Consider the following 26087-nt stretch of genomic DNA (forward strand, 5'->3'; position numbering starts at 1 on the left):
ATCGAGGAACTATTTCTCCTACTCGATGAACATTTTTCAGAATTGATACATTATTTCTTCAAATTTGTGAGCATTTTTCAAAATCGATGAACTATTTCTCTAACCCGATGAACTTTTTTCAAAATGGATAATTTATTTCTTGAAATTTGTGAAAAAAAATTAAAATCGATAAACTATTTTTCAAACTTGATGAACTTTTTGTCAAATCGATGAACCTTTTCCAATATTGATTAGCTTTTTGAAAAAAAAAAGATGAACTTTTTTCAATATTGATTAGCTTTTAAAAAAATCAATGATTTTTTTAATGTTTGTGAACTTTTCTTCAAAAATGGTGAACCTTTTCTATTCACGAATCTTTTAAAGTGGATCACAAATCTAAATATTGCGGCCACACTTGTTCTTATACTTTTAGTGCTATTACTCGTCACAAGTGTGCAATGGTTCTAGTGGTCAGCCACAAGTGTGCAATGGTTCTAGTGGTCAGCGTAGCGTGAACAAGTACGTGGCGCTGTGAGTTCAAATCATTAAGGCGCCGAACAGCTCTTGAAACAAACGTGCAAAACATCATAACCAATTGAAAAAAAAAGCTATGCACAGAATTAACCCAGTCACATGCATCAAATTGACGAGCCGTAAAAAAGTCAAAAAATCCAGAAAATTCAAACCCTCTCGGGCCTAGTATTCTGGTTATAAGTTTCATATAGTTCCATATGATATATGCCTAGCACGCAATCGCATCATTAGCTTACAATGTGAGATTAGGATTGTCAACATTGTCATGATGATTTACTTATGAATTAAATTACTCAGAAAATCAACAACGCAAAATCACCCGCAGCCGAAGCTAGACTCCTAAGAGGCAAATGACATCCCTTCTTTTCATCCCTAGTGACTGAACATAGGTCGGTCACAACTGAAAGGGCAACGAAACATGATGAATGTATGCTCCAATTTGCAGCCGTTTGCTTAGCATCCCGTTTCCAGCAATGCGTCGACTAGTCCGAAGTCCATGGCCTATGTGAACGAAACATAAGGTCACCACAGGTTACTGCTCTGCTTCTCTTCTGCTAAAGGAGAGGAGAGGAGATAAAGCGAGAGGTTACCTCGGACGACGACATGAAACGATCCCTCTCTGTCCACTGTCGCACTATATCGATGGGTCGCCCCGTGAAAGAAGCAAACATTTTGTCAACTTTCTGCGTGCACAAGGTTTCAGGACCTTTAATCACAGCTTATAAAGGAAAAAAATAACAGTAGCCCCTCAAGCATCTGAGAAAGCATGCTTAAGGAGACTTGTGTTGGTAAAAAGAACACTTACATCTCGAGCATAAATGGTTTCCCCAACCTGTCTCCTCACCTCCTCCGTATTACCCTGCAGGTAATCTGATCGTTAGCATCACAGCAAGCTTCAACGATGGCAATTACTACGGCCTTTCCATATTAATTGAAGCTCAAACGGATACATTTAGATACATCCCTTTGAGCGTCAATTAATATGGGACGGAGGGAATATCAAATTAGTCACACAACATTAAAGAAAAACATCCTGCTACACGATTCATATACCAAACAGCATTGTAATGCGATCATTTTCGACAATGCCTGGCTCAGTTTAGCCGGCCTCCTTGACACTATCCAGTCGGAAGCTAGGCAATGGGCAAGGACAAGGGCACAAGAGGGTCTTGCAGCATTGCTACCAGCTGAGACGGGCACCGTTTAGTGCCATCCTGCTGTAATTCTGGGCGCCGCCAATCTTTGGGCTTGTACAAACTCTTTCTTCTTATCAATGCATCAGAGACGCAAGGCTTTTGCCAGAAAAAATCATATACAAAACCAACAATCATACCTCCGATCCACCTTGAGGCTGATGAATCATTACTCTGGCATTAGGCATCGCATAGCGCATCCCCTTCTCACCACCAGCAAGAATGATTGCTGCTTGACTAGCAACAACACCAAAGCACACTGTCCCAACTTTTGGTGAGATCTGCTTGTGTTAACTCAAAGATATATTTCAGGCATTGGCACAGAGCATCAAAAGACAACAAGTCTCTGGGTCTACTTGTAAGGATATGTTATTACAGATGTAAGTTGTGAATGGCAAATCCAAAAGATGACATTACAGGCAAGAACCGCAGCTAATTTACATGACTCGCTACAATTTATTCAGAAAAACTAAAACATGAATCTTCATAATAAAGTCAATTTCATGTCAACGGAAAATATGTTGTTTATATCAGCACTTAGGTTTGGGATGCAGTATAAGAGTGTTAAGCAATACTATTGAGAATGTAAAACCAGCCATAGGATGCTGTACTGGCAAGATAATATATAATTTTACATTTAGACAGTGGAAAGCTAATTTTAGCATGTAGCATTTGATCATCTTTGTATTATCAAAGCAATAGAAAACTGAGCGGTGGAGATTTATCAATCCAAAAATATAGATGTGAGATCAAAGCCATGTGAGATGCTATAATTTTATTGGAGTGTATAGATGTGAGATCTAAGCCATCTTTTCTTCCATGACTGAAATCTCGAGAGACTGGTGTGGAGCACCCTAGGGTCATCACCATGGCTTTGGCTCCATTGCCAAGGGACACGCGCATCACATATACTAATATAAATTTCATCCTCTATGCGTGTCTACTTTCTTGGATGGTATACTACTTGACCCTTCCCCCTTGTGCATGTATAGGTTTGAGCTGAGCTTCACGCATATCGAGGAGTGCAAGCACAAGGAAGCAACAGCACCATCCAAAGAAGGACTGACCGGCCACCATGCCAGACTATAGCCCAACAGAACCCCCCCTGGACTTATTGTCCAGCTGTTTGTTCAGGATCAGCACCAAGGGCACCCGAGAGCAAAATGAAGAAGCCAGACTGTCAGATCAGCTGCAGCCCGACCCCGCACCAGCCACGAAGACACATGCATCAGGCATCGGACAGTCTGGCCCCTGCCTGCGAGCAGATCTGGCCCATATATATATATATATATATATATATATATATATATATATATATAGGGAAAATCCATTCTACCACTAGGTGGTAGTTACCCCTGCCTTGATTGCCGTCGGATTACATCAGATCTGTAGATTTCTTAACAGGTCGTGGGCACGAAAGAATTGGATATTTTTCTACCTGCTATCGCTACCTTCCGTTTTTCCTGGCGCTAGACTTGACCCATATATAACAGGATCGTACCGATCTCATCTAACAGATCTTCTCTTTCTCTCTCCTTTTTCTAATCTCAATTCACGTCTCTGCGCTGAAATCAAAAGCTATCCCAAGAAACCTAGACGGCTGTAGCGATTACAAATTGCAAAAGGAGGTATGCAACGTGAACTACTTCCCGTGATTTCCATGCGTGTACAATGGATTTGATTTTTTAATCCAGATTTCCAGGCACATGTACATCAATATAATCATTGATTATTTTGCACAGCCATTGCCATCCGCCGAGTCTCCTTTCCTGCACGCAGTTATTCCTCCAAGCATGCGAGTGTTCGTCGACGTATCAAGACCTGCACAAAGGCTAGCCTGTCGTGTGCGGCAGCAACGATTGACAACCACGTAACTGCTCCAGTGCTGCAACGGAGACAACGATGAACTGTGGCTGATGCACACGACTGATACGTGCTCTGGCGCAACGTGGCCGACAGATGACTGCCCCAGCGCGTCGGCGGCAACAACAACGTACATATGAGAACATGGTTCACGCATGGATGTGTCACAATCGTGTTAAGTCCGTGTGATGGATGCATGGCATCACGCATGCAACGCATGCAGCAAATATATGTAAATCATATACTATGGCTCATTGGCTGTATAAAAGTACTTATTTTTCTTTTTGTATAAGCATACTCTGTTGTATGCATGAAGTATATAAACTACATACTCCTTTCAAGAAGAAGTATATAAACAACATACTCCTTTCAAGTTGAAGTATATAAACTCCATACTCCCTTGCTGGAAATACTTTATTTTATACGTGCCTCGTATTAAGTAGTGACACATACTCCTGTTTAAAAATTATATGACACATACTCCATCCCGAATTATACTCCATACTACAACTACTACACATATACCACCTTCTGGAATTTGGGGAGGAGTATATACATACTACCTTTTGCGCAGGGTACTGAACACGCATGCTATGGACATTTTTTTTTCAAATGCAGATGCTACGGACATATTTATGTTTATAATCTTTACAAAATTTCATACTTTAATGTTTATTGGCAATGAGATTACGTAAGTGCTAAAATCTGTCTATATACTAACATCCTTCCAAGTAAACGTACTCTTTCATCGGGTGCAGAAAATTAGCGTCACGTTGCCTGAACAAAAAATTAGAGCCAGCATGCACTTATCATATTTATATATACTACATACTCTCTTTTTTGCGGGTGATATATACTACATAGTCCTTTTTTTGCGGGAATATACTACATACTCCAAGCTACATATACTCCATACTCAAAGGTATATACTCCATAATTTACCCAGAAGTATTTCACCATACTTTTTTATTTTGCAGGGAATTTCACCATAGTCCATGCGCATACTAATTAATTATTCTCAAGGAAGATTCTAAAAAAAACTCAAGGAACACGCTCACAGCGAGCACTTATCCATTCAACGGACCGGCCAATTAGCTAGCAGGTTGTTGAACCGAGTCACGTTGCCTAACTAACACATCTACCTGCTGCACGTTATTGGATCTTTTAGTATCCACTAACCTATTTGGTTCGGTGGTACCATGGGACACATGGAAAGGCAATAGCTAGGTGGTAACTACCATTGCTTGTAGCTAAAATTTGTCTATATATATATATATATATATATATATATATATATATATATATCCCTTCCCCTCATCCTTTCTAGGGTTTGCAAAGCATTTAGATTAAACTTGAGAGAGTTATGCTCATCTACCCCTCCATTGGAGATGAAGACCGAAGGGAGAAGAATCCCTTTGGATTAGCAAGACCTCCACATCCTTTGGACTAGGGAAGATCTATATCTCTCAAGACCCATCTCTCCTAGAGATTTGGATGAACTACCTAGTTACTTTCTACCTTTGTTGTTGTTTGGATCTATGTGTATCTTAAGTGTCCCTCTTGTGTGTTTTCCCAAGTGTTCTTCGTGTTCTTCCTCAAATCCACCTCCAATTCGTGAAGATTGGGCCAAACCCTACGCTTTGACCTACATCATTTGGTATCATGAGCAAGGTTGCCACAATTTGGAGCCCCTCCCCCTCATCTTTCTAGCCTGATTTTGTTTTGTTCTTGCCTAATTCAAAAATCCCCACACAAAAAATAACCTCACCCGATTTTTGAGTGATTTGTGTTTCTAGTGAGTTTTTGTTCAAGTTGATCCATGGCCCAGGATTTTGCAAGTGTTTCTAGCCCCCTTTGCATTCCCTGGCCCGATTGTTCCTTTTCCCCATCCAATTTCGACTGCTTTTCCACCCCCAAAATCAAGTTCCACAGCCCCAAATTCGCGATCTCAAATTTTCTAGGACTCCCGGACTTGTCCAGCCCGTGCCGGACAAAGGGGCCGGACGGAAGGTCAGAGAATGATCTCGTCCGAGCCTTAAACCGGACTGGCCGGATCCAAGCCAGACTGTTCAACCTCCCCAAAGACTGTTGCAGGTTCTTCACCGTTTTGGCCGTAACTTTTGATTCCGGACTCCAATTTTGGTGTTCTTGGGCTCGTTTTGAAGCAAACGACGTGGTCTTGATAATCATATAGGTTTCCACATCATTTGCTTTGGACCAATTCTTGGCAAATTGGCATCTTCGCCTAGGCCATCCACCACCACGACTCAAAGCCGTGCATCTTCACCGGTTTCGCCCTTGGGGGTCCTTGCCAAGCACAACTTGTACCTCTCCATGGACTACATCAACCACCAAGCTCGCCAACGACAACGATTCATACATCCTTTTGACCCCGACACCGGAAGCAAGGTCGGTCACTCCGATTTTTTCAACGTAAAGGTGTCGATGAGGTATACCATTCCGTCACACAAATTTTGCCTTCCTTGCCATTACCCTTGTGAGCCGATCTATTCTTTGCAATTACCTTTGACCTATTGAGACTAGCTATCCGAGTGTTGCTAGGCCTTGTGAAATTTAGCATCTTAGTGATTATTTACGCATCATATCGTGTATATAGTTACTCCGTGCATCATCTTGTGATACTTGTCTTGTATATTTGGTCAAGGCTCAAAAGGGAAGTGGTGAAATGAAGAAAAGCTTCAAAAAAAAGAGGGATACAAAAAGGAGGACTCATAAAAGAGTTTATAAGAAAAAGAGTTGAGCAATAAAGATACTTGTGCTAAGGATACACTTGTCCTGTAGGATTGGTGCCAAGTTCTCGAATCTTGCAGTATCACACTCCTTGAGTTTGTGTAACACGAGTCTTTGTTAGGACAATTCTCTATGCTCATTTTCTTGGTTGCACAAGCCCCATATCTTTGCGTGAGTTTCCTTTTGTCTCTATGTCCATCCTTTTGTGAACACTTGCATAGCATTTTGAGGTCATTGTGGCTTGCTTCCAACTTTTACATCTCTTGAACTTCAAATTGCAAGAATTATGCCACTAATCCCTACCAAGCTCCACTATAAGCCATTTGTGTAGGTGTGAGGTTGGACAAGGTCCATTACCAAGTGCACTCATTTCATATTGTCAATTGCGAGGTCGCTTGATCCTTCACCAACATCAGAAAGAGGTAATGCATTGTTCATTCCCTTCTCTTCTCACGCCTAGCTCTAGTGTTAATATGGATAGGGAAGGCACATCACCTTCGGTCTACGCCAACAAGGACCACTTCGATGCCAAGTGGGACTACATTGAGGCCAAGATGGGCGCACAAATTGAGCTTATCAAAAATATGCCCAACAAATGCAAGTCGCCCTCATCTTCAAGATTATCTTCTCGACGACGCTCGAGTGAAGACGCTTCGAGCTACCATCTTCTTAAAGATCACACCGGCATTGGCACCATCACCGACAAGAGGAAGCTACGACGCCAACATCAAGGCGACCAACTACAAGCAAGGGTGACCACTCCATCTTCGGATGCACCTCAAGTGAGAATGCCAAGCATGGGATATTCCCTTCGGTCATGGAGGCGGATGATGAGCCAAGTCATATGGCCTTCCTCCTTGGCGAAGGTGACGAGATGGTTGAGCATGGGATTTTCCCTTCAACCATGGCGGCATATGGTGATGAGCTGAGAGACATTTGCACCCATACTGAGAGTGAGAGAGAGTTCACCACTAGCCCCATATTTGATGAGATGCACCAATTCTCGTGTGAGGAAAGCCACAACCACCACTTGAGTGACTCTACCATATGTGAGTTTGAGTGTGTCCACCTTAAGGGAGTGAGTGAACCACCACACATGAGTGGGGTAGTTGATAGGTCTTGTGAGGCCATTTCCAACTCTAACAACATAACCTCTACTTCGCTTGTGTCTTCTTATTTGGTGCAAGATCCCATATATGATGAAGCACCGACTGACAATTCCGTCCCTCCTATGGATACGACGATGGCCATGGTGGAAGAAGATGCACCCCCCCCCCCCCCCCCGTGGTTCCATATGTTAAGCTTCATGCACTAGCCAACGCAACCAAAAGTCCGAACTTATGGAAAGGGCTAGGCAATCCACATATACACTTCAACACCCCCTCTCACGTGTGAAGCGGAAAGTCAACACATGGATAGACTCAGAGGTATGGCTCAAGAGGCTCATACATGGACACAAAGGGGGGAACAACAATTTTGGATAAATTGCGAAAGCCAGGACTTGAACTCAAGACCTTAGCCCTGATACCATGTTAAGCTTCATGCACTAGCCAACGCAACCAAAAGTCCAAACTGATGGAGGGAGGTGGGCAATATATTTCAACACTCCCCCTCACGTCTAGGCTATTTTAGTCCTTAGACGTGGGATCGATGTAGGCCGCAGAATCGTTTTATTTAATATTGTGTTGACAGGGTCTTAACTCCGCCTATGTCTTCTCGGCAATCGGCATAGCCGGTCCCAAGCCCGGGTAAAGGAGGAGGGTTGTGATAGGCTTGGCGAGCCAACGTAAAAACTAGCCAGTCCCATAGGTATGAAACCCATTTGAGCGAGAGTAGTACTAGGATGGGTGACCTCCTGGGAAGTCGTCGTGAAAGGGTTTCATATCTAAGGGTTGTGATAGGCTTGGTGAGCCAACGTAAAAACTAGCCAGTCTTTTGGGTATGAAACCCATTTGGGCGAGAGTAGTACTAGGATGGGTGACCTCCTGGGAAGTCCTCGTGAAAGGGTTTCATATCTAGCCTACCCCAACTTTTTTGGGATTAAAGGCTTCGTAAGCGTAAGCAAGCGTGTGTTGACAGGGTCTTGAACTCAAGACCTCTTGGCTCGGATACCATGTTGAATTCATGCTCTAGCCAACGCAACCAAAAGTCCGAACTTATGGAAAGGGCTAGGCAATCCACATATACACTTCAACACCATCAAGATGATGTAGATGGCCAGAAGATGGTCCTTTCCACCCCACCTACACCACATGAGTGGACCTACAGAGGTAATAATAGAGGTGATGGTGATACTCTTGTTCCACTAGTGGACATTGATTACATCTCCCTATTGTCATGCCTCATGCTAGTTTGACTCCCTTATGTGATGACTTATTACCCATTTATGATCAGTATGATGATGTTCATGTGGAGTCTATTAGTTGTGATGCTATGTTGCATAGGATATCTTGTGAGAATTCTTTAGATCACATCATGTTTGATAATACTCTTGCTTTGTCATATGCTATGGGTGAGATTTTCAAATTCACACATTTCCAATCTCATCATAGTAACTATGCATATCCCATAAAATTCAATCCTTTGGCAAGTATGGCATAGATGACAAATTCATGGTTCTTGGCATTTGCATAAGTTGTAATAATATTGCGATGCGTCCGTTACATAATTTGAGCAACTCTTTGCATATGCCTTGCCATGACATTTTAGCATGGAATTTGTCGATAACCACACATGTCTTGCATTCAATATATTGCATACTTGCCATCCTCATGATTTTGTTTGCGAGCATGGTAGCACTATAAACCTTTCATGCGGAACCAAATTTTCCATGCAAACCAATAATAATGCTATGGCCATGCATTGCTTTACATGTTCAATTTCTCCATGTTTTGCTTCAAGTACTTGCATTGCAAGCAACCATGCCTATACTATTGCTAGCAACCCATAGTTTTCTCATGCATGATGGAGAACTTGATACATCTTTTGTGTTGCATGATACCAATAATTGAGTGCACCATATGGATCCCATGACAAAAAGTGCTATACATACATCATACTTTTGCTCCACTTCAGGTCTCCATTATGTTGTACCACACAACCATCCTTTCATGATGGATGATAGTTTCTTGTATCATGCATCAAATTTTTTACGGATTGCATATCTTTTGCTAACTCCCACACGCACATACAAATCATGATGGATGATGTGTACATATAGCACGCGCACACATTGTTTCCTTTTCAATATTGTGTAGGTGCCCACACTCGTCAACCTCGCAAGCGCACGAGTTGACGAAAAGAGCTCCTGGGAGCAAGCAAGGTGTGCGCTACCATGGAGCTTCTCCACCATTCCTCTTCGCGACAAGACTTTGCGACCTTATTCTACATGGCACTCACATGGTTATGGGTTACTGTTCATTTTCACAATTTGTGCCCATCTTGCCATGATCATTCCTATTACAATGACATGCATTTGTGACCCATTCTTTGCATTATACATGACCCATCCTTCTATTCATTGTATTTGTATTTGCAAGCTTGGTGGAGATATCCATTGCTATTGTCATGTTCCACTTTTGGTACATGCCTATAATGATACTTGTGCTGGAAGAGCCATGATTATGCATCGTTCCTTCCATAGGACTTCTACCTAACACAGTGATGTTTGCCCCATGATTGTGTCGCATATGCTTTGTATGTTGCATCACACATGGTTGATACTTTATCTTTCCATGGGGTTGATGACAACTATTTTGATGCTTTGCACATGATTGGTATTGCATATTGTCATAAGTCTCCCTTTGTTGCACCTCCCATGTTGAACATTTGCTAATTGTTGTTGTTGAATGCAACGATGTTCTTATGCTTGAACATGAGACTACCCCCATAGGTTTGAGATCTTCTCGTATTCCATGTGACGCATGTTTTATTTCCTTCTTTGCACAATATGCATGATGATCATTGTTGCTATGTCAAATGCAATGCATATGCCAATCATGCATTGACTATATTCTGTGTTAATGGTTATGTGCAAGACAAGAGACACATCATGATAGATGATGTGTTTATCTACCATGCACATACGTTCCTTGTTTTGTTTTGTTCATGTGTAGGTAATATCGACTACTCGTCTACTCCTACACACCATGAGTTGACCATACGAGCTCTTGAGAGCGAGCCAAGTACACTTTCCACCGACGCGCTACTATCACACATTTGCTTGTCCCTTGACATTGTGAAATACGCACAAGGACAAGCTTTCAAGGTGATCTCTTTCTCTTTTGAGAATCCCTAACCTTGAGCATGGAAATTTTGGATCACACCACATGTGTTGCATGCATCATGTCGCCTTGTTGTTCTTTTCGGCTAATTACTTGCACACATGATTGTGATATTGATTTGACGCATGATTGCCACTTTTTCATGACTCTTGATGAATATACCTTGTGTGTTGTATCAAACTTGTTGATTCCGAGCTAAGAATAATGATGGAAAGGGCTGAACCCATGCCTGTCTCCCGGGTCACTCTCGTGACTACAAAGCCCCGACCCCCAACCCCCCACCCCCCGCGCGAGCGTCGCCCCCCACAGAGACCTATATCGCCGCCAGTTGTGTACTTGTCGTCGTCAAAGGAGGCCCAAGGGCAAAGCCCTGCGACGGATGACGGCAGCAAGGACGCACGCCGTCCATGCTCGCAACCCTCCGTACTCTCTTAGCTTCGTTCTTTGCCTCCGACATCGAGATCCAGACCACACCGGCTACCACAGGCACGCACGCCTATCCATCCCCGGCCTCGGACGCGCTCTCGTGCGTGCACACTCCTCTCTCTGCCTCGCTCTCGGCTATTCCACTCGCAAACGGGACGCTCGTCCCTCTCCTAGCTCCACATCTCCCATTCACTGCTCCACCTCTTTAGGAAAGTCTACGGCAATGCTGCTTCTCCCCAACACCCCTCCCACATCGACGCCCCCTGTTGTGCTCGGTCACCACCGAATAAACAGGCCCCGCCTCCGCGCTCCACCCGTGGCCGCCAACCATGGTAGTCCCTGTCGTGGCATGCTGGGCTGCCTCCTGCTCGTCCTTGGTGGCTGAGGCACCGGCCCAGCCCCAACGCGAGCCTCGGCGTCGACCTTCACCACCTCTCCACCCCCATGACATTTGCGGTTACTAGGTGCCCCGATGTCACCCCCTGCTCTGTGCGCCCCCGCGCGGCGCATGGCTTGCCGGACCTCGACCTCCCGCCCTCGTGTGGCACGGGACCAACCCCTGCCTACATCTTCTCCGCTTTCAACATGCCCCTGTTAAGCCGGCTCCCCTCGGCAAGGGTGGCCAGGCTCTATGCTCGCAATGACATGCCGCTCGTTTGCCTAGTTCTCGCCGGATCCACAAAAGGTTCCCTGCATCCCATGTGCAACATGCTTTGGTGCGCCCCGTCCGGCCTCCACGACTCAACCTTCAGTTGTGTGATGTCGGATACGGGGTCTTCCGGTCGCTTATGGGGTGTGTTTCGTTGCCTCGGCTAGTTGTGGCTCTGTCCGGCTCTGGGAGAAATCCTTGCGCTGCTTCAGTGCTTGCAACAATGACGCCTTTGGGCACTCCGTTTCTTCTTGGAGGTGTTATGGAAGGGGTTCATGATTATCCCACTGCTTATCTAAGGCGCGGCTTTGTAGCTAGGATTCCCTTCGCTCCACTCTTTGGGTTCCTCTACTTTGCCTCCGACCGTTGCGCCTCCTGCTCTCCTCATGTTGATGTCTCTTCCTCAGCAACCCTGATAATCTCCTCTTCTCGCCATGTGAGCTGCTTGCAACACTCTGTCCGGCTTCTGCTTGGATCCTTTGTTCTCGCCAACTTGTGGTTGTGTGTCCTCCATCATGGTCTATAGCCGGCCTTAGTTGAGATATTTTCTTCTGAGGCCTCTTTGTGAGCTTGTCACTCTCCGTCACTTCTCACCAACTAACAATATCTTCCAGTGGTGAACTAGCATTCTCTATGCATCCTTGCTCAACTAGCGTCTTTCCCTCCGTCATTATCACCTCGCCACAGGCAAGACCACCCTAATCTTTGGTGTTGGATGGCTAGGGACCTGCAATGGTGCAACCCCCTGGTGGTGGAACCATGCATTATCTTGCGCCACTGGTTTCGATGTTGCTAATGCTCGTGTGCTCTCATGGCGACCTCTGAGTTTGCCTCCTTGTTGTCTTGCTAGGGCCGCCTTGTAGATGGTTATGCATAACATGTGTTGCTCCACCCAACTACCTACTCCCTCCGGTCCTTTTTACTCCGCATATTAGATTTTTGTCAAGTCAAACATTGCAAAATTTGACCAAATTTATAGTAACAACATCTACAATATCAAATATATATACTATGAAACTACATTTCATAACGAATCTAACAATATTGATTTGGCATTGTGAATGTTCATACTTTTTTCTATGTGCCTGGTCAAAGTAGAGACGCTTTGACTTTGGACAAAACTTATATGCAGACTAGAAAGGACCGGAGGGAGTATTTCTTTAGGTTGTTCGACTTTGCTTTGTGTTGTAACTATTTACGGGGTTTCTTGTGTTTTCTTGCTTCGACTTTGTTTTTGCCCCTCGGGTTGTACGATTTTTTGATCTGGTTTTCCTCATAAACAGGATCAAGGTTTTCGATCTGGTCTTCCTCATAAACCAGATTATGGTTTTCGACCTGGTTTCCCTCGTAAACTGGCTCATTTTCTTTGAATAGAGATCAATATTCAGGTGGGGATTCCTCCTCCCCCTCCCCCACCCCGGTGACATGTTCAAAGAAAGAACTCATTGCTTCCATGCCTTTACAATATGTTTTGGAACAATGTCCTTACCTCACATATGCCATGCACTCTTGATTGTTACATTTCTCACTCTGTTGCCCACACACATTGAACAATTGTTCTTTCTATTGTCTTAAATGTAGCATTACTTTAACCACAACCTTTGCACACTACGATGGATTGTCTTGCACTTTGGATTGCCTATTGCACGTCATACTCTCATGCACTTGAGGACACATGTGTTTAGGCATCCCCTTAGGAACTTTGTCATTCTTTACTTTGACGACACATTCCTATATCACAAACCACGTACATGCATACATTTGCTGGGATGACCACTACCTCACATTTGCATGTTTGTGATCATAAAGTTCTATTGCTTCTAGTCCATGAATATGATGTCTTTGGCCGTGCTCACTTCCTACACTTATATGCCATGAAGCATTTCCTTGTCACATCTTATGCTAAGCACAATGCTGACACTTGTTGGGTGAATCACCACATGAAAAATAGATAGCGTTCATGCGAAAACCTTTGTGTTTCCAAGTGTTCGTTCCGTTTGCTCATTTTAAAGGGATCGCAAGGTGATGCCGTCATGAGACATCTTGCCTGCGAGAAGATATACACTATACTGACTGACAAGTGTTTCGGGAACCTTCCTAAGGTGAATTCCTTCCTATTGAGCCATCTTGATATGAACTTTATGAATAGACTACACTTACATTGTTCTTTCCTTCTTGTTGTTTGCATGATACATGTCTCATGGATGGGCGAGCGACAATGAAGAGTGGCCATATAGAACGTCAAGATGATGAGTACGTGGCGATCAACAAGTTCTACTCTTGCAACGACTTCAATCTATCTCTTTCCATGGTGATGTAGATTTCCATCCAAGGTCAGATCTTTCCCAAGGGGGAGAGAGGTGCGGAGCACCCAAGGGTCATCACCATGCTTTGGCTCCATTGCCAAGGGACACGCGCATCACATATACTAAGGTGAATTCCATCCTTTATGTGTCTACTTGGTTTCTTCTTGGATGGTATACTACTTGACCCTTCCCCCTCGTGTATGTATAAGTTTGAGCTCAACTTCACATATATCGAGAAGTGCAAGCTAAAGGGAGCAACAACACCATCCCTGAGGGAAGCATGGAAGAGGAAGAAGAAGAAGAACTAGCAGCCGGACTATCCGGCCACCATGTCCGACTGTCCGGCCTATAGACGGATAAAACAACTACTTGACTTATTGTCTAGCTGTTTGTCAGGGATTAGCGTCGAAAGCACCCGAGAACAAAATGGCAAAGCCGGACTGTCCGGCCACCACCCCAAATTGTCCGGCCTCTAGAGATCAGCAGCAGTCTGACCCCACACCAGCCACGGAGACACGCATCCATCAGGCGTCGGACTGTCCGGCCGCTATCCCGGAAGCAGCTCCACTCCTGAAGCAACTTCTACACCATGGACTTGCAGACGCAATCAATGCCGGATCGCCTCCCAAGCTTCCTTGGTTATCCTCTTGACAGCTAGGGCATGGACCATCTCTTGCGGCACGCCTCTCAGGACGGCCTCGAGCGCCATGCGATCTTCATGGTGGTCTACGTCATCGAATTCGACGGTGTCCCGTAGACCACGACCTCCATCTTCACTCAAGAGGCTCCAATCCTCATAGTTGCTCTGAATCAGTTGCGGGAACAGCGCACCGCCGACTTCCATCACCACGCGCTGGACGACCACCACTGGACCATCATGGCGACGCCCGCGCCTTGGCTACGCAGAAGGGGAACGTCGACGATAGACGTGCCGCTGTGGGTTGTGACCGGTGTGGCCATCCACTGAAGCTGACATGGTCTTGGATCAACACCTTACTCTAATGCCAAATATTAGAAACAGGTCAAAGTAGAGAAGCAGAGGGGAGCTAGGGCTGAACACAGGATAGTTTGATTTCTTGAAGCTATTTTTTGTATTGTTGCCTTGAGGCATATATATATAGGACAGGGCAAGTCGGTTGCTAAGTCTGAACCGACCATGCAGCTCTAGCAGCTGCTAGTACAAGCAAAAAGCAAATTGACTACTAGCTGTCTAGGTGCATACACTATCTTACAAGGAAATGCAGCTACAGCTAAGTAACACGAGGAGTACAGCTAAAACGTTGAAAGCAACCTACAGTGAGTGACTAGGTGGAGTGCCACATCGACGGTTAAATGCCAACCAACCCCAGTAGAATGGTCAAAAATCCTATGATTAGCAACATTCTTATTCTCGGGTTCTTAATCAGGTACATTTGTGTCAAAATTAATTCTTAAGCTAGGTATTGGTTTTAACATGCACATAGTTTCAAAAGTGGAATGTTTCTTTAGCAACAAATTTAAGATTACCTAAGAACCCAATTACACTAAAGCTTCATTTTTGTTACATCTTACTTATAGTTTTACATGTCTACCGTGAGCATTCAAATCAGCACAAGCAAAAAAAAGTTAGTATCAGACATGTGAACTGAAGATTATTTCACAAATCTAGCCACATAAACATGCGTTGCTCTGTTAGTTTTGTAGGAAATAGGAGAGTCTAACAGTAGACATTTACCACACATAATGCGAGTCCCTGTCTGGAGTACACGGGTTTTCCTGTTTTACGGATAAGTTCACACTTCATCATTTTACAACACTATTTTTCCGACTATCCCATGAAACATCCTATGACACCACCATCATTACCAATCTAAGGGCCTGAGACTCAGCAAAAGAAAAACCTCATTATATGTCGTAAAAAGATGCTAAGAGAAGTGAAAGAAGGCAAAAGAAGCAATGGTGAAGCTCCATGTGTACTAGCACATATGCCCGTGCGTTGCAACGGGTAAAATTGATGTTTTGTACAAACATAATGTCCCACAGTACCAGATTCTCTATGAAGAACATGCTGCAACGCAGCGTCCTTCTACAAAATAAACATAAAAAAATACGTTGCAATTTAGCCGTGTTCATATTTTCTTTGCCAGGCATAATCTCCCACTGATTTCATTTAAGTATAATCCTTTTTTTAATGGCATTTAAGTATAATCCTTTTATTAATTACTATGACGTCCTCACCCGTTTTAGTTGGGAATCAAATCCTTCCTTTTCTAGTTTAGTAGCCCCAACACATTGAAGCCTACAGATCCTTCCTTTTAATTATCCTACCTTTTTACCTCAAATCCTTCATGTAGAATTTATTAAGACCACATCTTTCTTTTAGTTATTCCACCGGTTTACCCATAATTCTTTCTTTAATTAGTCACATCCGTTTAAATATTCTATTTAAGCCCACAATCCTTCCTTTATTAGCTCATTCCTTAGTTAGCTTGCCCTAAACATGATGACTGCCACTCGTATATTTAGAGTGAGTTGGGATTAGTAAATGTGAAAGACGCATAAGTTGTTGGTTGTTACATCGAAGAGCTAGACAGGAGGTCCTAGGTTCAATTCCCACAATGTTGATTTATTTTGACCCAATTATTTTTCGCGGTCTCTATGAAAGCCCATAAAAGGCCCATCAACATACAAGTACCTGGCCCAGATCGCTTAGCGTGTGTAAATCAAACGAAAAGGACTAAACCAAACCAAGGATACCTATTCCCTTTAATAGTAGGTATAGATGTACAAGACATAAGTACTTGGCCTAGCCAGCCCAAAAAACAGTTTCTAAGGCTAAACCAGATTTGGGAAATGAGGCATGTCACATGTGGCAAGCAGAACCGTACCAAAGCCCACTTGGAGCTGCCCAGCACAGGAATTGCTCAGGTTTATGTACCAATTTAAGATTACAACTCCTGTAAACAATACCATGGACACAAGAGCAGCTTTTGCATAACATTATTATTTCCTTTTAATACTACGAGTAAGCTCACTGGCTCGTTTTATACATAAGCTCACTGGCCAAGGAGGTCTATACACGACGGACTCAAAATTGTTTGGTGCTGTGTGTGCAATGATTCTAGTGCCAACAACATAAATCTTAATCAGATGGAAGAATTCTTGTGACGGGTGAACAAGAAACAAAATATATATAATGGAACTAGAAATATTAAGAATGTAGCATGAATTATAGTGGTGAATTACAATGATTATAGATAATGTACCCATGACATGCAATCATAAATTGCTAAGCTGGAGAGATTATAGATAACGTACCCAGGACATGCAATCATAAATTGCTAAGATAGAATAGAGACTTCCGCCAGGGCAGTTAAGATAGATCTGATATAGAAGAACACATTGAGTAATTCAACAAATCGAGGGGCCAGATACACGCGCGCGCGCGCGACACACACACACACAATAAGGCAAATGTTACGTTATAAAATTAATTTTGAACCTCCAATAAAAAAATGTACACTAACCAGAATATCACCCTCTTCATCTATAGCAGAAAGTGTGACAAGCTGTGATATCACACGTTGTGCCACTTGCGAGTTAACATATTGACCAATGAAGATTATACGGTTTCCTAGCAGTACGGTTGCCAGATCCAGAGGGCCACCAGGAGTCATGATAGCAGGCATTAAAGGTGGATTTTCATTCTCTGATGCCACGATTGTATTTTTCCTATAGAATAGATAATCATTTACAGTTATGGGTGCATTTCAGTCCACAAACTATTGACTGGAAAAGGAAATAATCAGCCTTCTTATACACAACCTATATTAAAAATAGACAAGGATAAGAAGATAGCAACCATGGTAGCTTCAAATGTATCACCTCGGATAAGATTGACTGTGTATCCTCTCATCCAACCGTGCAGAAACACCTGATGTTAAAACTTGCAGTCCTATATGTACAATTTGAGTGAGACAGAAACTCGATATGTTGGCAATAATACCATGAAGAGAAAAAACATGGACTGCAGAAAAATTGTGTGAAAGAATGTGCAGCACAATATATTCTCCGTCCTTACGGTTTGGGTTACAGAATGGCGAGAGGGATGGCAGGAGACGATATCAGGAGCTAAGGTTAGAACACAAGGGATAACTAGGGAGACAGTCACCACCATGCTCTGGCATGGCTTGTCCCCTAGCATCGTGCCAGCTTGCGCAAGGCTATGAGTACAGCATGTTTTGGCTCCTCAAAAAAGAAATGAACAAATCTGAGGCCTAGGATCCAACCACTTTCGACCAGTCTTTCTCCAAGTTACCCGAACACTGGTCAGCATCAGCCAACTAAAGTCAGTTTACCGAAAAAGGCTTTCGCCCCGCTTTATATATAAAGCAATGATCAACAGCATCCAGTACAAACGCACTCCCCCACAACACACGCGCACACACACACCCAAGGCAGGATACATAGGCGCTGAGCGCAACAACACCATCCCTAGCACTACGCGAAGAGGTGGAGCCGCATATGACGAACCCTGGGCTCCAAGGCGGCGCCTTCAGGAAGGAGACGACACCAGAGCGCCGCCACCGCCCAATCCAAGGATCAGAGTTTCCCCTGGAGCAACACGACGGGCAATGAGAGCCGCGACGACGCCTTCAAGAAGGGAACGAGCTTCGCCGCCGCCGGTCCATCCGAAGATAGAGCAGGTTTTCACCCCGGCCACCATTCACCGCCACCGAACGCCACACCCCGGCTACCACGCCGTCCACACGGCCGTGGAAACCGGGCAGCACCAAGCCACGGACTCTACCCATGAGCAGCGCAAACCAACCACTAGGGCCGCCGCCCCAGCATCCAGGACCTAGACACCACCTCACCCGAGATCTGCCGCACCCCAACCAAAGGCACAAGCGGAAAGGACCCGCCTTTCACACCCCTAGGCTGCCCCAGTGCCGAGACCCAACAGGTCGGCCAGAACTGGCCTCCATCGCCCTGTCCAGCGGCACCGGGCGCGAGACGAGCTCGGTCCTGCTGCCGGGCGCGAGACGAGCATGGTCCTGCTGCCGGCGCGAGACGAGCTTGGTCCTGCTGCCGGGCACGAGACGAGCTTGGTCCTGCTGCCGGGCGCGAGACAAGGTCAGTCCTGCTGCCGGGCGCGAGACGAGCTCGATCCTGCTGCCGAGTGCGAGGCGAGTGATGGATCGCAACAGGGGGAGGGCCAACCCTTCAACAAAGGTTGCATACGGATGACGAGGAAAGGGCTCGAAGGTCGAAACGGGCCGCCTACAAACGAGCCGACGTCGGAGAACCAGCCGCCGCCGCAACCGACCCGCCAAGAGCAGCAGCCACGCCGGGCCACTGCCCAACCTAGAGGACTCAAAGCATCGGAGCCGCCGGGCACGCACCGCCCACTACCACCCCGCTGCTACCTCCACCGAGCTGCGAAGAGGAAACCGCCGACCGTGGCCCAGGCCAAGCGCAGCCCGTGGCACAAGGGAGCCCCGCCTGCAGCACGATACGCCGCCGCCCCAGTCCACCCCACCACCACCGCCACCATACCGCGACCCTTACCTGTGACAAGGAGAGGCTGGCCGTGGCCAAAACCGCCCACAGCCCCCGCCGAAGGACAAGCCGTCGGCACCGAATCCGGCCGGATCTGGCCCGGGTCGCCCCACGCGCCGCCACCAGGAGAAGATCCACAGCAGCCGCCGCGCGCCGTACAGGTCCCAGGACGCCGGCGCGCCGCCGCCGTCCCGCGCTCCCAGCGCCGCGCAGCCGGGCCCGCGGCCACCCGACGCCCCCGAGCCAGCAGCCGACCACGCCGATGGGGAGAGACTCCCCGCCGCCACCCACGCCGGCCGGGCTTTGCCCGGCGGCGCGTCGCGGTGGCGGCGGGGGAGGGAGGCCGGGAGGAGGGGATGAGGAGGAGGAAGCTAGGGTTGCCCCCGAGGTCGCTCACGGGAGCGGCTCAGGGGAGGAGCTATGTCCTAAAGTCAGTTTCAGCAACCTAGCCCACTCAAGTTGGTTGCTTGCCAGCTTATACTGTTTTAGTGCAGAGGTTGCAAACCCAGCACCAAAACAAACGACAACTTCAATATTCCCATTAGTCATCAATTGTCACGTTAAAGATAGACTTCCTCTTCAAACCATCTTGATTTGTGCTAATACAATCAGATTGATGAAACATTCACTACTGCTACGGAAGATATAGCTTTTGCTACATATATGCTTTCATCCACGCTTGATGCATTCTGAAATGTTAGGCACAGACAATAATGTGCATAACTGTTCAACAGAAAATACAAATGATTGCACAGTGTAAGCTGGATTACACAAGTTTATCATCAATTTATGGTATGCAATGGGTGGCTTAGAGCATCTACAATAGATGGTCCAAATGTAAAAGTAACTAACTTTTGGACCATCTAAGGCCAAAAACGCAGCTCCAACAAACGGTCCATATGTAAAAAAAAATTGGACCGCGGCCTCCTCGTGATGTAAAATGCAACACCTCGCGGTGCAAATTTACATCACGAGGTGCATTTGGTCCAAAACCAGCCGCCGCCCGCGAACGTACAACCGCCACTTCATTTCCTTTCCCGCCCGCACACCCGCGACCTCCCGCCCGTCCGCCGCCACCCCGCCGCCGCCCCCACAACCCGCCGCCGCCCCGCCGCACTCCGCCTGCATCAGATCCGGCCCCGCCCCGCCCCCCGCCGTTGTTTCCACGCCGCCCTGCCGCCCGCCCTCCGCTGATCCGGCCGCGGCCGATGCGCACGCCGCCGCCCAGTGCGTCGCCGCCCCGTCCGCCGGAACTCCGTTCGGCCCCGGCCCGCCCGCCGTAGCTCCGACCCGCCCCGCCTCCGTCCGCCACCGTCCCGCACGTCACCGCCGCCCCGCAGCTTTGCCCCGCCCGGCTCCATCCACCACCACCCCTCAGCTCCGCCTCACCCGGCTCCGTCTGCCACCGCCCCGCCCGGCTCCGTCCATCACCGCCCCTCAGCTCCGCCCCGCCCGGCTCCGTCCGCCACCGCCCCGGCCGCACGCCGCCGCCGCTCCACCGCTCTCACCGCTCTCCGATGGCGCCGAAGGGCAAGTCGGGCTTCTTCGGCGTGAGGCAGAAGCCCCCCGGTAACTGGGGAGTGGAGTTCTCCGACGCCGGGAGACGTTGGTGGATCGGCACGTACCCCTCCGCCCACGAGGTCGCGCGTGCCTACGACGTGGCAGTGTGGCGTGCCAAGAGGCCTCGGGAGCACCTCAACTTCCCAGATATCGAGAGTCGGGTGGAAGCGGAGATGCTTGTGCCGCAGGGCATCAAGATGAAGGAGATCAGGACGAAGAAGAAGACAACGAAGAAGCCGTCGGTTGTCGTCAATGCCGGCGAGACCGACGAGGAGGCGATGGCGAGGTTTGCTCGGGAGCATTCGGAGTACGTCCAGGCCGAGCTGGAGTACTGGAAGCGTGTGGCGGAGCAGAAGAAGGAGGACGAGGCCGGTCCCTCGACGGTGATCCCTAGTCCTCTTCCGAGGAGGACTGGGCAGACCTCTCGGAGGAGGAGGAGGGGTGCGACGACCCGGAGAAGGAGGAGTTCTGGGCGCAGTTCTGCAGCTCCGACGATGAGGAGTAGTTTATCTAGTAGTTTGAATAAGTAGTAGTTGAAGTTCATGTATGAAACTATGTTGAATTTGATGTTTGAACTATGTTGAGTGGACTAGTAGTTTGTCGTTTTAAGAAATTTACATCTTCATTTTGGACCATCTATTGGAGTTGCTTTTTGGACCATCAATTTGGACCATCTGTTGGAGTTGAGCTTTTTTCGGAGCTCCAAAACGCACTTTTTGATGGTCCAAATTTTACATCTTCGGTTTGGACCGCCAAATTTTGGACCATCTATTGGAGATGCTCTTATAAGAAGTAAACATCCTGGAATCACATAAGCGTGTCACCAGAGTACAATCACACTCGACAACAATCAGAAGACGTTCTAATTATTAGACCAAAATCTCCGACAGCTTACTAAACCCGCATCAAATCAGATTATCCAATTCCAAATAGTGGTCGCCTACACAACTCAATATTTCGTTGCTCCACCCAATTCATAGAAGAGAAAAGTAATTCTACATAACGAAAAAAAAAAGTAGAGAAAGAAGCTCACCTCGGAGGCGCCGAGATGCACTGCTTCCATTCCGCCTAGACAAAGGAGAGCAGGCAAAGGACGAACTGAAAACGAGCAGTTGGTGATTACACGAGCGGGAGAGACGTGGGGCGGTAGAGTGAGGATATTCACCTGTGCGAGAATTGGCAGGAGGGAGAGGCGCGGACGGCGAGGGCCGTGGGGATGGCCATGGGCGCCACTCGAGGCTGAGGCCGGAGGTGCCTGAGCGTGATAGCGAACAGACGACTGACGAGGGTGAGATGAGGTTAGGGCATCTCCAATTCATTTTTCTAGGGCGATGCTCTGCGCCGGTTCCCAACCGGTCGCATCGCCACCGTCCGATGCGTGTTTCCAGCCATTGTCCTTACTGTTTCACTTTCGGAATCGGAAAATCAATTCGCCGGGTGCATTTGCACCCGGGGCCATTTTTTATTTTTCAAATGTTGAAAAAATTGAAACAAATTTTTTTGGTCATCTTTGTCACATACAAACGCGACCTGCAATTTTTGAGACAAAAATGTTAATCATTTTGGCTTGCCCAAAAAAAACAAATCAAAGACCAAATGTCACCCCAAAATTTGTTTTTTTCGCCGACGAAACATCGTTGCTTCGTTCCGCGTGAATTTTGTCAAGCATGTTTGCGACACGAACATGATCATCCACAAAAAATTTCAGAATATTTTTAAAACATTTAATTTATTTTTTGAGGTACTGTTCATCTGGGTGCAAATGCACCCGGGAGCCAAAACGCCTCCCCCGTTCGGGATCTTCTATATCTAGCGGGCAGCCCTAGGCATCAGGCTACTGATACTGTGCATCGATCAAACTAGTCCTACACTGTTGGATCAAAAGAAAGGAGGATATTCTGATCACTAATTGTGTGCTTCCTACATTAACTGCTTCCATAAAAATCACGTGTATGGAACTCTGATTATGTGCATTGCTCCTTGGTGTTAGAAAACAACTTACCGAATTTAAGCAGGTAGATTCCAAAAGAAGCCTACGTGTCGTGGTTCTAAATCTGACAGTAGAATGGGGGTAGGTATGGAGAGGCAAGATCCTAGCTATGGAGTAGTTGTATACGCGAGAGATTTACGAGTTCAGGCCCTTCTCGGAGGAAGTAACAGCCCTACGTCTCGGAGCCCGGAGGCGGTCGACTGGATTATATGAGTATGAATTACAGGGGTGCGAACCCTTTACACTGAGGAGGGGGTGGCTTATATAGAGTTCAACAGACCCCTCCGGCCCTCAGTTATGCAGGATTTAAAGTACATTAAGACAGGGTTACTGGTAACGCCCACAAAGTGCTATGAAGACCATAAAAGCTACTTAATGACAGACCGTTGCGTGCAGAGTGACTTTAGATCTCCTGGCCGTCGAGTGGTAAGCTCCATGGTCGAGTGGTTATCTTCATCGTCGAGTGTCCTCGAGTCCGTCGAGTGGATCACCTCTAGGTCGACTAACAGGTAGTTTTTTCTAGAGATGTCCTTGGGTAGGATAGCTTAGACAGGTCCATGACCCTACCCTAGGTGCATAACATCATCATTAGCCCCCGAATGGATCGAGGTTTGAGTGGGGAAGGAGTTGAGAATTCTTCTGACCCATTTTTCGTGCTATGAGTATGGCTTGTCTTGGATCAATGAACTTTTAGGTGACGGCATCAACTTCTTTTTCAGTCGCCTTAATCCATTATTTATATCTGTCGAGTGAAGTTTTCGCCTGGAGAGCTCCGAGTGACGGAGTGGAGGAGATCTTCTGCCTGACGAGTTGTTCTGCGCGCCGCGGATTTTGCAGGATTTGAATTTTGGGAAGTGCGCGGGATGGGGCGTAGCCGCAGCAATCGAACGAGATAAGGCAGGGACGCCTCGATCTCCGCGCCACCTTTTTCGCCACGTATCACGCGCGCGACTGTTGCGGGATTTGACAGGATCGTCCGGGCCTACGTGTCAGCCACTCGGGTGCAGCCTTATATAAAGCGTCGGACGGGGGTTTTTCAATAGTGCGCCCTCATTCCTTCCTCTTCTCCAGATTTCTCCGCCGCGTTTGCCTCTGTCTCCGTGCCGCTGCTCCGTGCGTGTTTCGCCGGCGACGATGGTGAAGGAGAAGACGGCGGCCCTGGAGCGGGCGAAGAAAGCGACGGCGAAGGCGAAGGGGAGGGGAACCAGTCGGAGTGGCTCTTCATCGAGGACCGGCCTGCCGTCGGGCTGGATCCAGGGCGACTGGATCCGCTCGACAATTAGCCAGGCGGATCTCGTCGACCTGGCTGGCGGAGGGCTGATCCCCCATGGATCGGCGCGGCTCCCGGGGAGGGAGTCAGAGCCGCAGCCTCAGGAGGGTGAGTACGTTCTTCTGGCCACCCACGTCGACCGTGGGTTTTCTTTGCCGCCCCATCCTTTCTTCCGGGGTTTTTTGAATTTCTTTGGGGCATGACTCCATCACTTCACGCCCAACACCATAGTGTACCTCGCCGCCTATGTATCCTTGTGCGAGTGCTTCTTGGGTTGCCGGCCTCACTGGGGTCTCTTTAAGCACATCTTCACCTGTCGCTCCCAGACGGTGAAGAAGGCAAATCCGAGTGACGAAAGGACACATGTGATTCAGATGTGTGGGTACCTTGGGGTCCAGTTGAGAGGGAAAAGTTCTTTTCCGACCATGGTTTTGCCCGACTCCGTCCGTGGGTGGCAGTCGACTTGGTTTTACTGCAAGGACCAGCCGACGCCAGGGCAGTCGACCGGGCTCCCTCCCTTTTCCATGGAACGAGTGAAGAAGCCCTCCTCTTTGACGGTGGTCCCGGAGGAGAAGGCGCAGGTGAAGGTGCTGGTCGAGTGTGTCGTGCAGCTCATCCGCGACGGGGTGACTGGTATGGACCTCCTGGAGGTCTTCCTCTGGCGGCGCATCCCGCCGCTCCAATTTCAAGACCATCCTATGTGGATGTACTCTGGGACTGAGGACACCACTCGGATCCACCCGGAGGAGATCGACAACGCCACGCTGGAGCAGTGGATGGGAAGCATTACGGGGAACAAGGACAACCCCCGAGGAGCCAGGAGGGTCATTCCACTCGACCAATCATATGAAGTTGATAAGGTCCAATTTGACATTTCCGGCTGCGATTCTGTTTTTTCCATTCTGTCTGTTTGAAATCAACCGACTGACTTTTGTCTTGTTTGCTGTCTTCTAGGACACGACTGAAATGTACTCGATGCCCAACGGGGCGCAGGAACAAGTCGAGAAGGGAGAGGCGAGTGGAGGTGAAAGTGAGGAAGAGGAGTGGCAATCTGACGGCGAGGGGGAAGAGGTTGAAGACGGCTCCAGTGAGGAGGAGGAGGAAATGGAGGTCGATCCTCCTCGCACGGAAAGGCGATCCAAGCTCGCCCACGACCCTGCGAGGGAGCACGGCAAAGCGGTTGCGCCCGTTGTGCCGTCGACAAAGCGCCCTCGGGCAGCCTCACCGGCGCCGACTGAAAAAGCGCCGAAGCATCTGCGGGCGGAGCCATCAAAGCCGCCGAAGGCCTTGCCCAAAATGAAAATGGCCATTCCCACCATCTCCGGGTAACAACGGGATTTGTGTTTCCTTGTTCAGCTCGAGCAAACTTCCGGTCGACTCATCGATTAACCGACTGGTTTTTGAAATCTGCAGTGTTGCTACCTCCGAGACCTCCGCCAAGGACGGTGACCAAGAAATGGAAGACACTGTCACCTCCAACCCCGATACGTTCTCTTTGTGGTTTTCGTTTTTGGTTGATTGTATCTTCGTTTCCAAATCTAGATTTATCTTGCAGCTCCTCATCACGTCATTGATCTCCCTGATGACGATGACGAGGTGCCCCTGAGGGTGAGGAAGAATAGATAGGCTGTGGCTGGCAAGACCACTCGGACTACGTCAGCACCTGAGGTACTGGTTCAAGAAGGTGGCGACATCGCTCGGCATTCTGTTACCTTCGCTGTGCCACTAACGAGTGCTCGGCC

At 47.4% G+C, this 26087-nt stretch overlaps 1 protein-coding gene across 2 annotated transcripts; it reads right to left on the reverse strand.

Annotated features, from left to right (window-relative positions):
- Positions 1-653: 653 nt before the first annotated feature.
- Positions 654-22394, reverse strand: LOC100415860 (ATP-dependent Clp protease proteolytic subunit 6, chloroplastic). Of its 2 annotated transcripts, none has more exons than XM_044513827.1 (9): positions 22251-22394; positions 22119-22183; positions 17849-17918; positions 17491-17695; positions 17282-17347; positions 1847-1987; positions 1319-1372; positions 1104-1196; positions 654-1014 (listed from the first exon to the last, which is right to left on the reverse strand). In XM_044513827.1, exons 1-9 carry the CDS (start codon positions 22307-22309, stop codon positions 967-969), a joined length of 801 nt encoding a protein of 266 aa, XP_044369762.1. In that variant the 5' UTR covers positions 22310-22394; the 3' UTR covers positions 654-966. The 2 variants fall into 2 exon arrangements, with proteins under 2 accessions (XP_044369762.1, XP_044369763.1); XM_044513828.1 differs by having other exon boundaries at positions 22119-22153; positions 22251-22369.
- Positions 22395-26087: the final 3693 nt, after the last annotated feature.

Source organism: Triticum aestivum, chromosome 4B (genome assembly GCF_018294505.1).
Source record: "Triticum aestivum cultivar Chinese Spring chromosome 4B, IWGSC CS RefSeq v2.1, whole genome shotgun sequence".
NCBI lineage: Eukaryota > Viridiplantae > Streptophyta > Magnoliopsida > Poales > Poaceae > Triticum > Triticum aestivum.

What these genes read in the sequence shown, in the direction of transcription:
- LOC100415860 (XM_044513827.1), bottom strand. Translation starts at nt 22,309, where the DNA reads ATGGCCATCCCCACGGCCCTCGCCGTCCGCGCCTCTCCCTCCTGCCAA. An exon ending in TGCATCTCGGCGCCTCCGAG is followed by an intron (nt 17,919 to 22,118) that starts GTGAGCTTCTTT and finishes TTGTACATATAG; the next exon opens with GACTGCAAGTTTTAACATCA. An exon ending in GTTTCATGTCGTCGTCCGAG is followed by an intron (nt 1,015 to 1,103) that starts GTAACCTCTCGC and finishes TCGTTCACATAG; the next exon opens with GCCATGGACTTCGGACTAGT.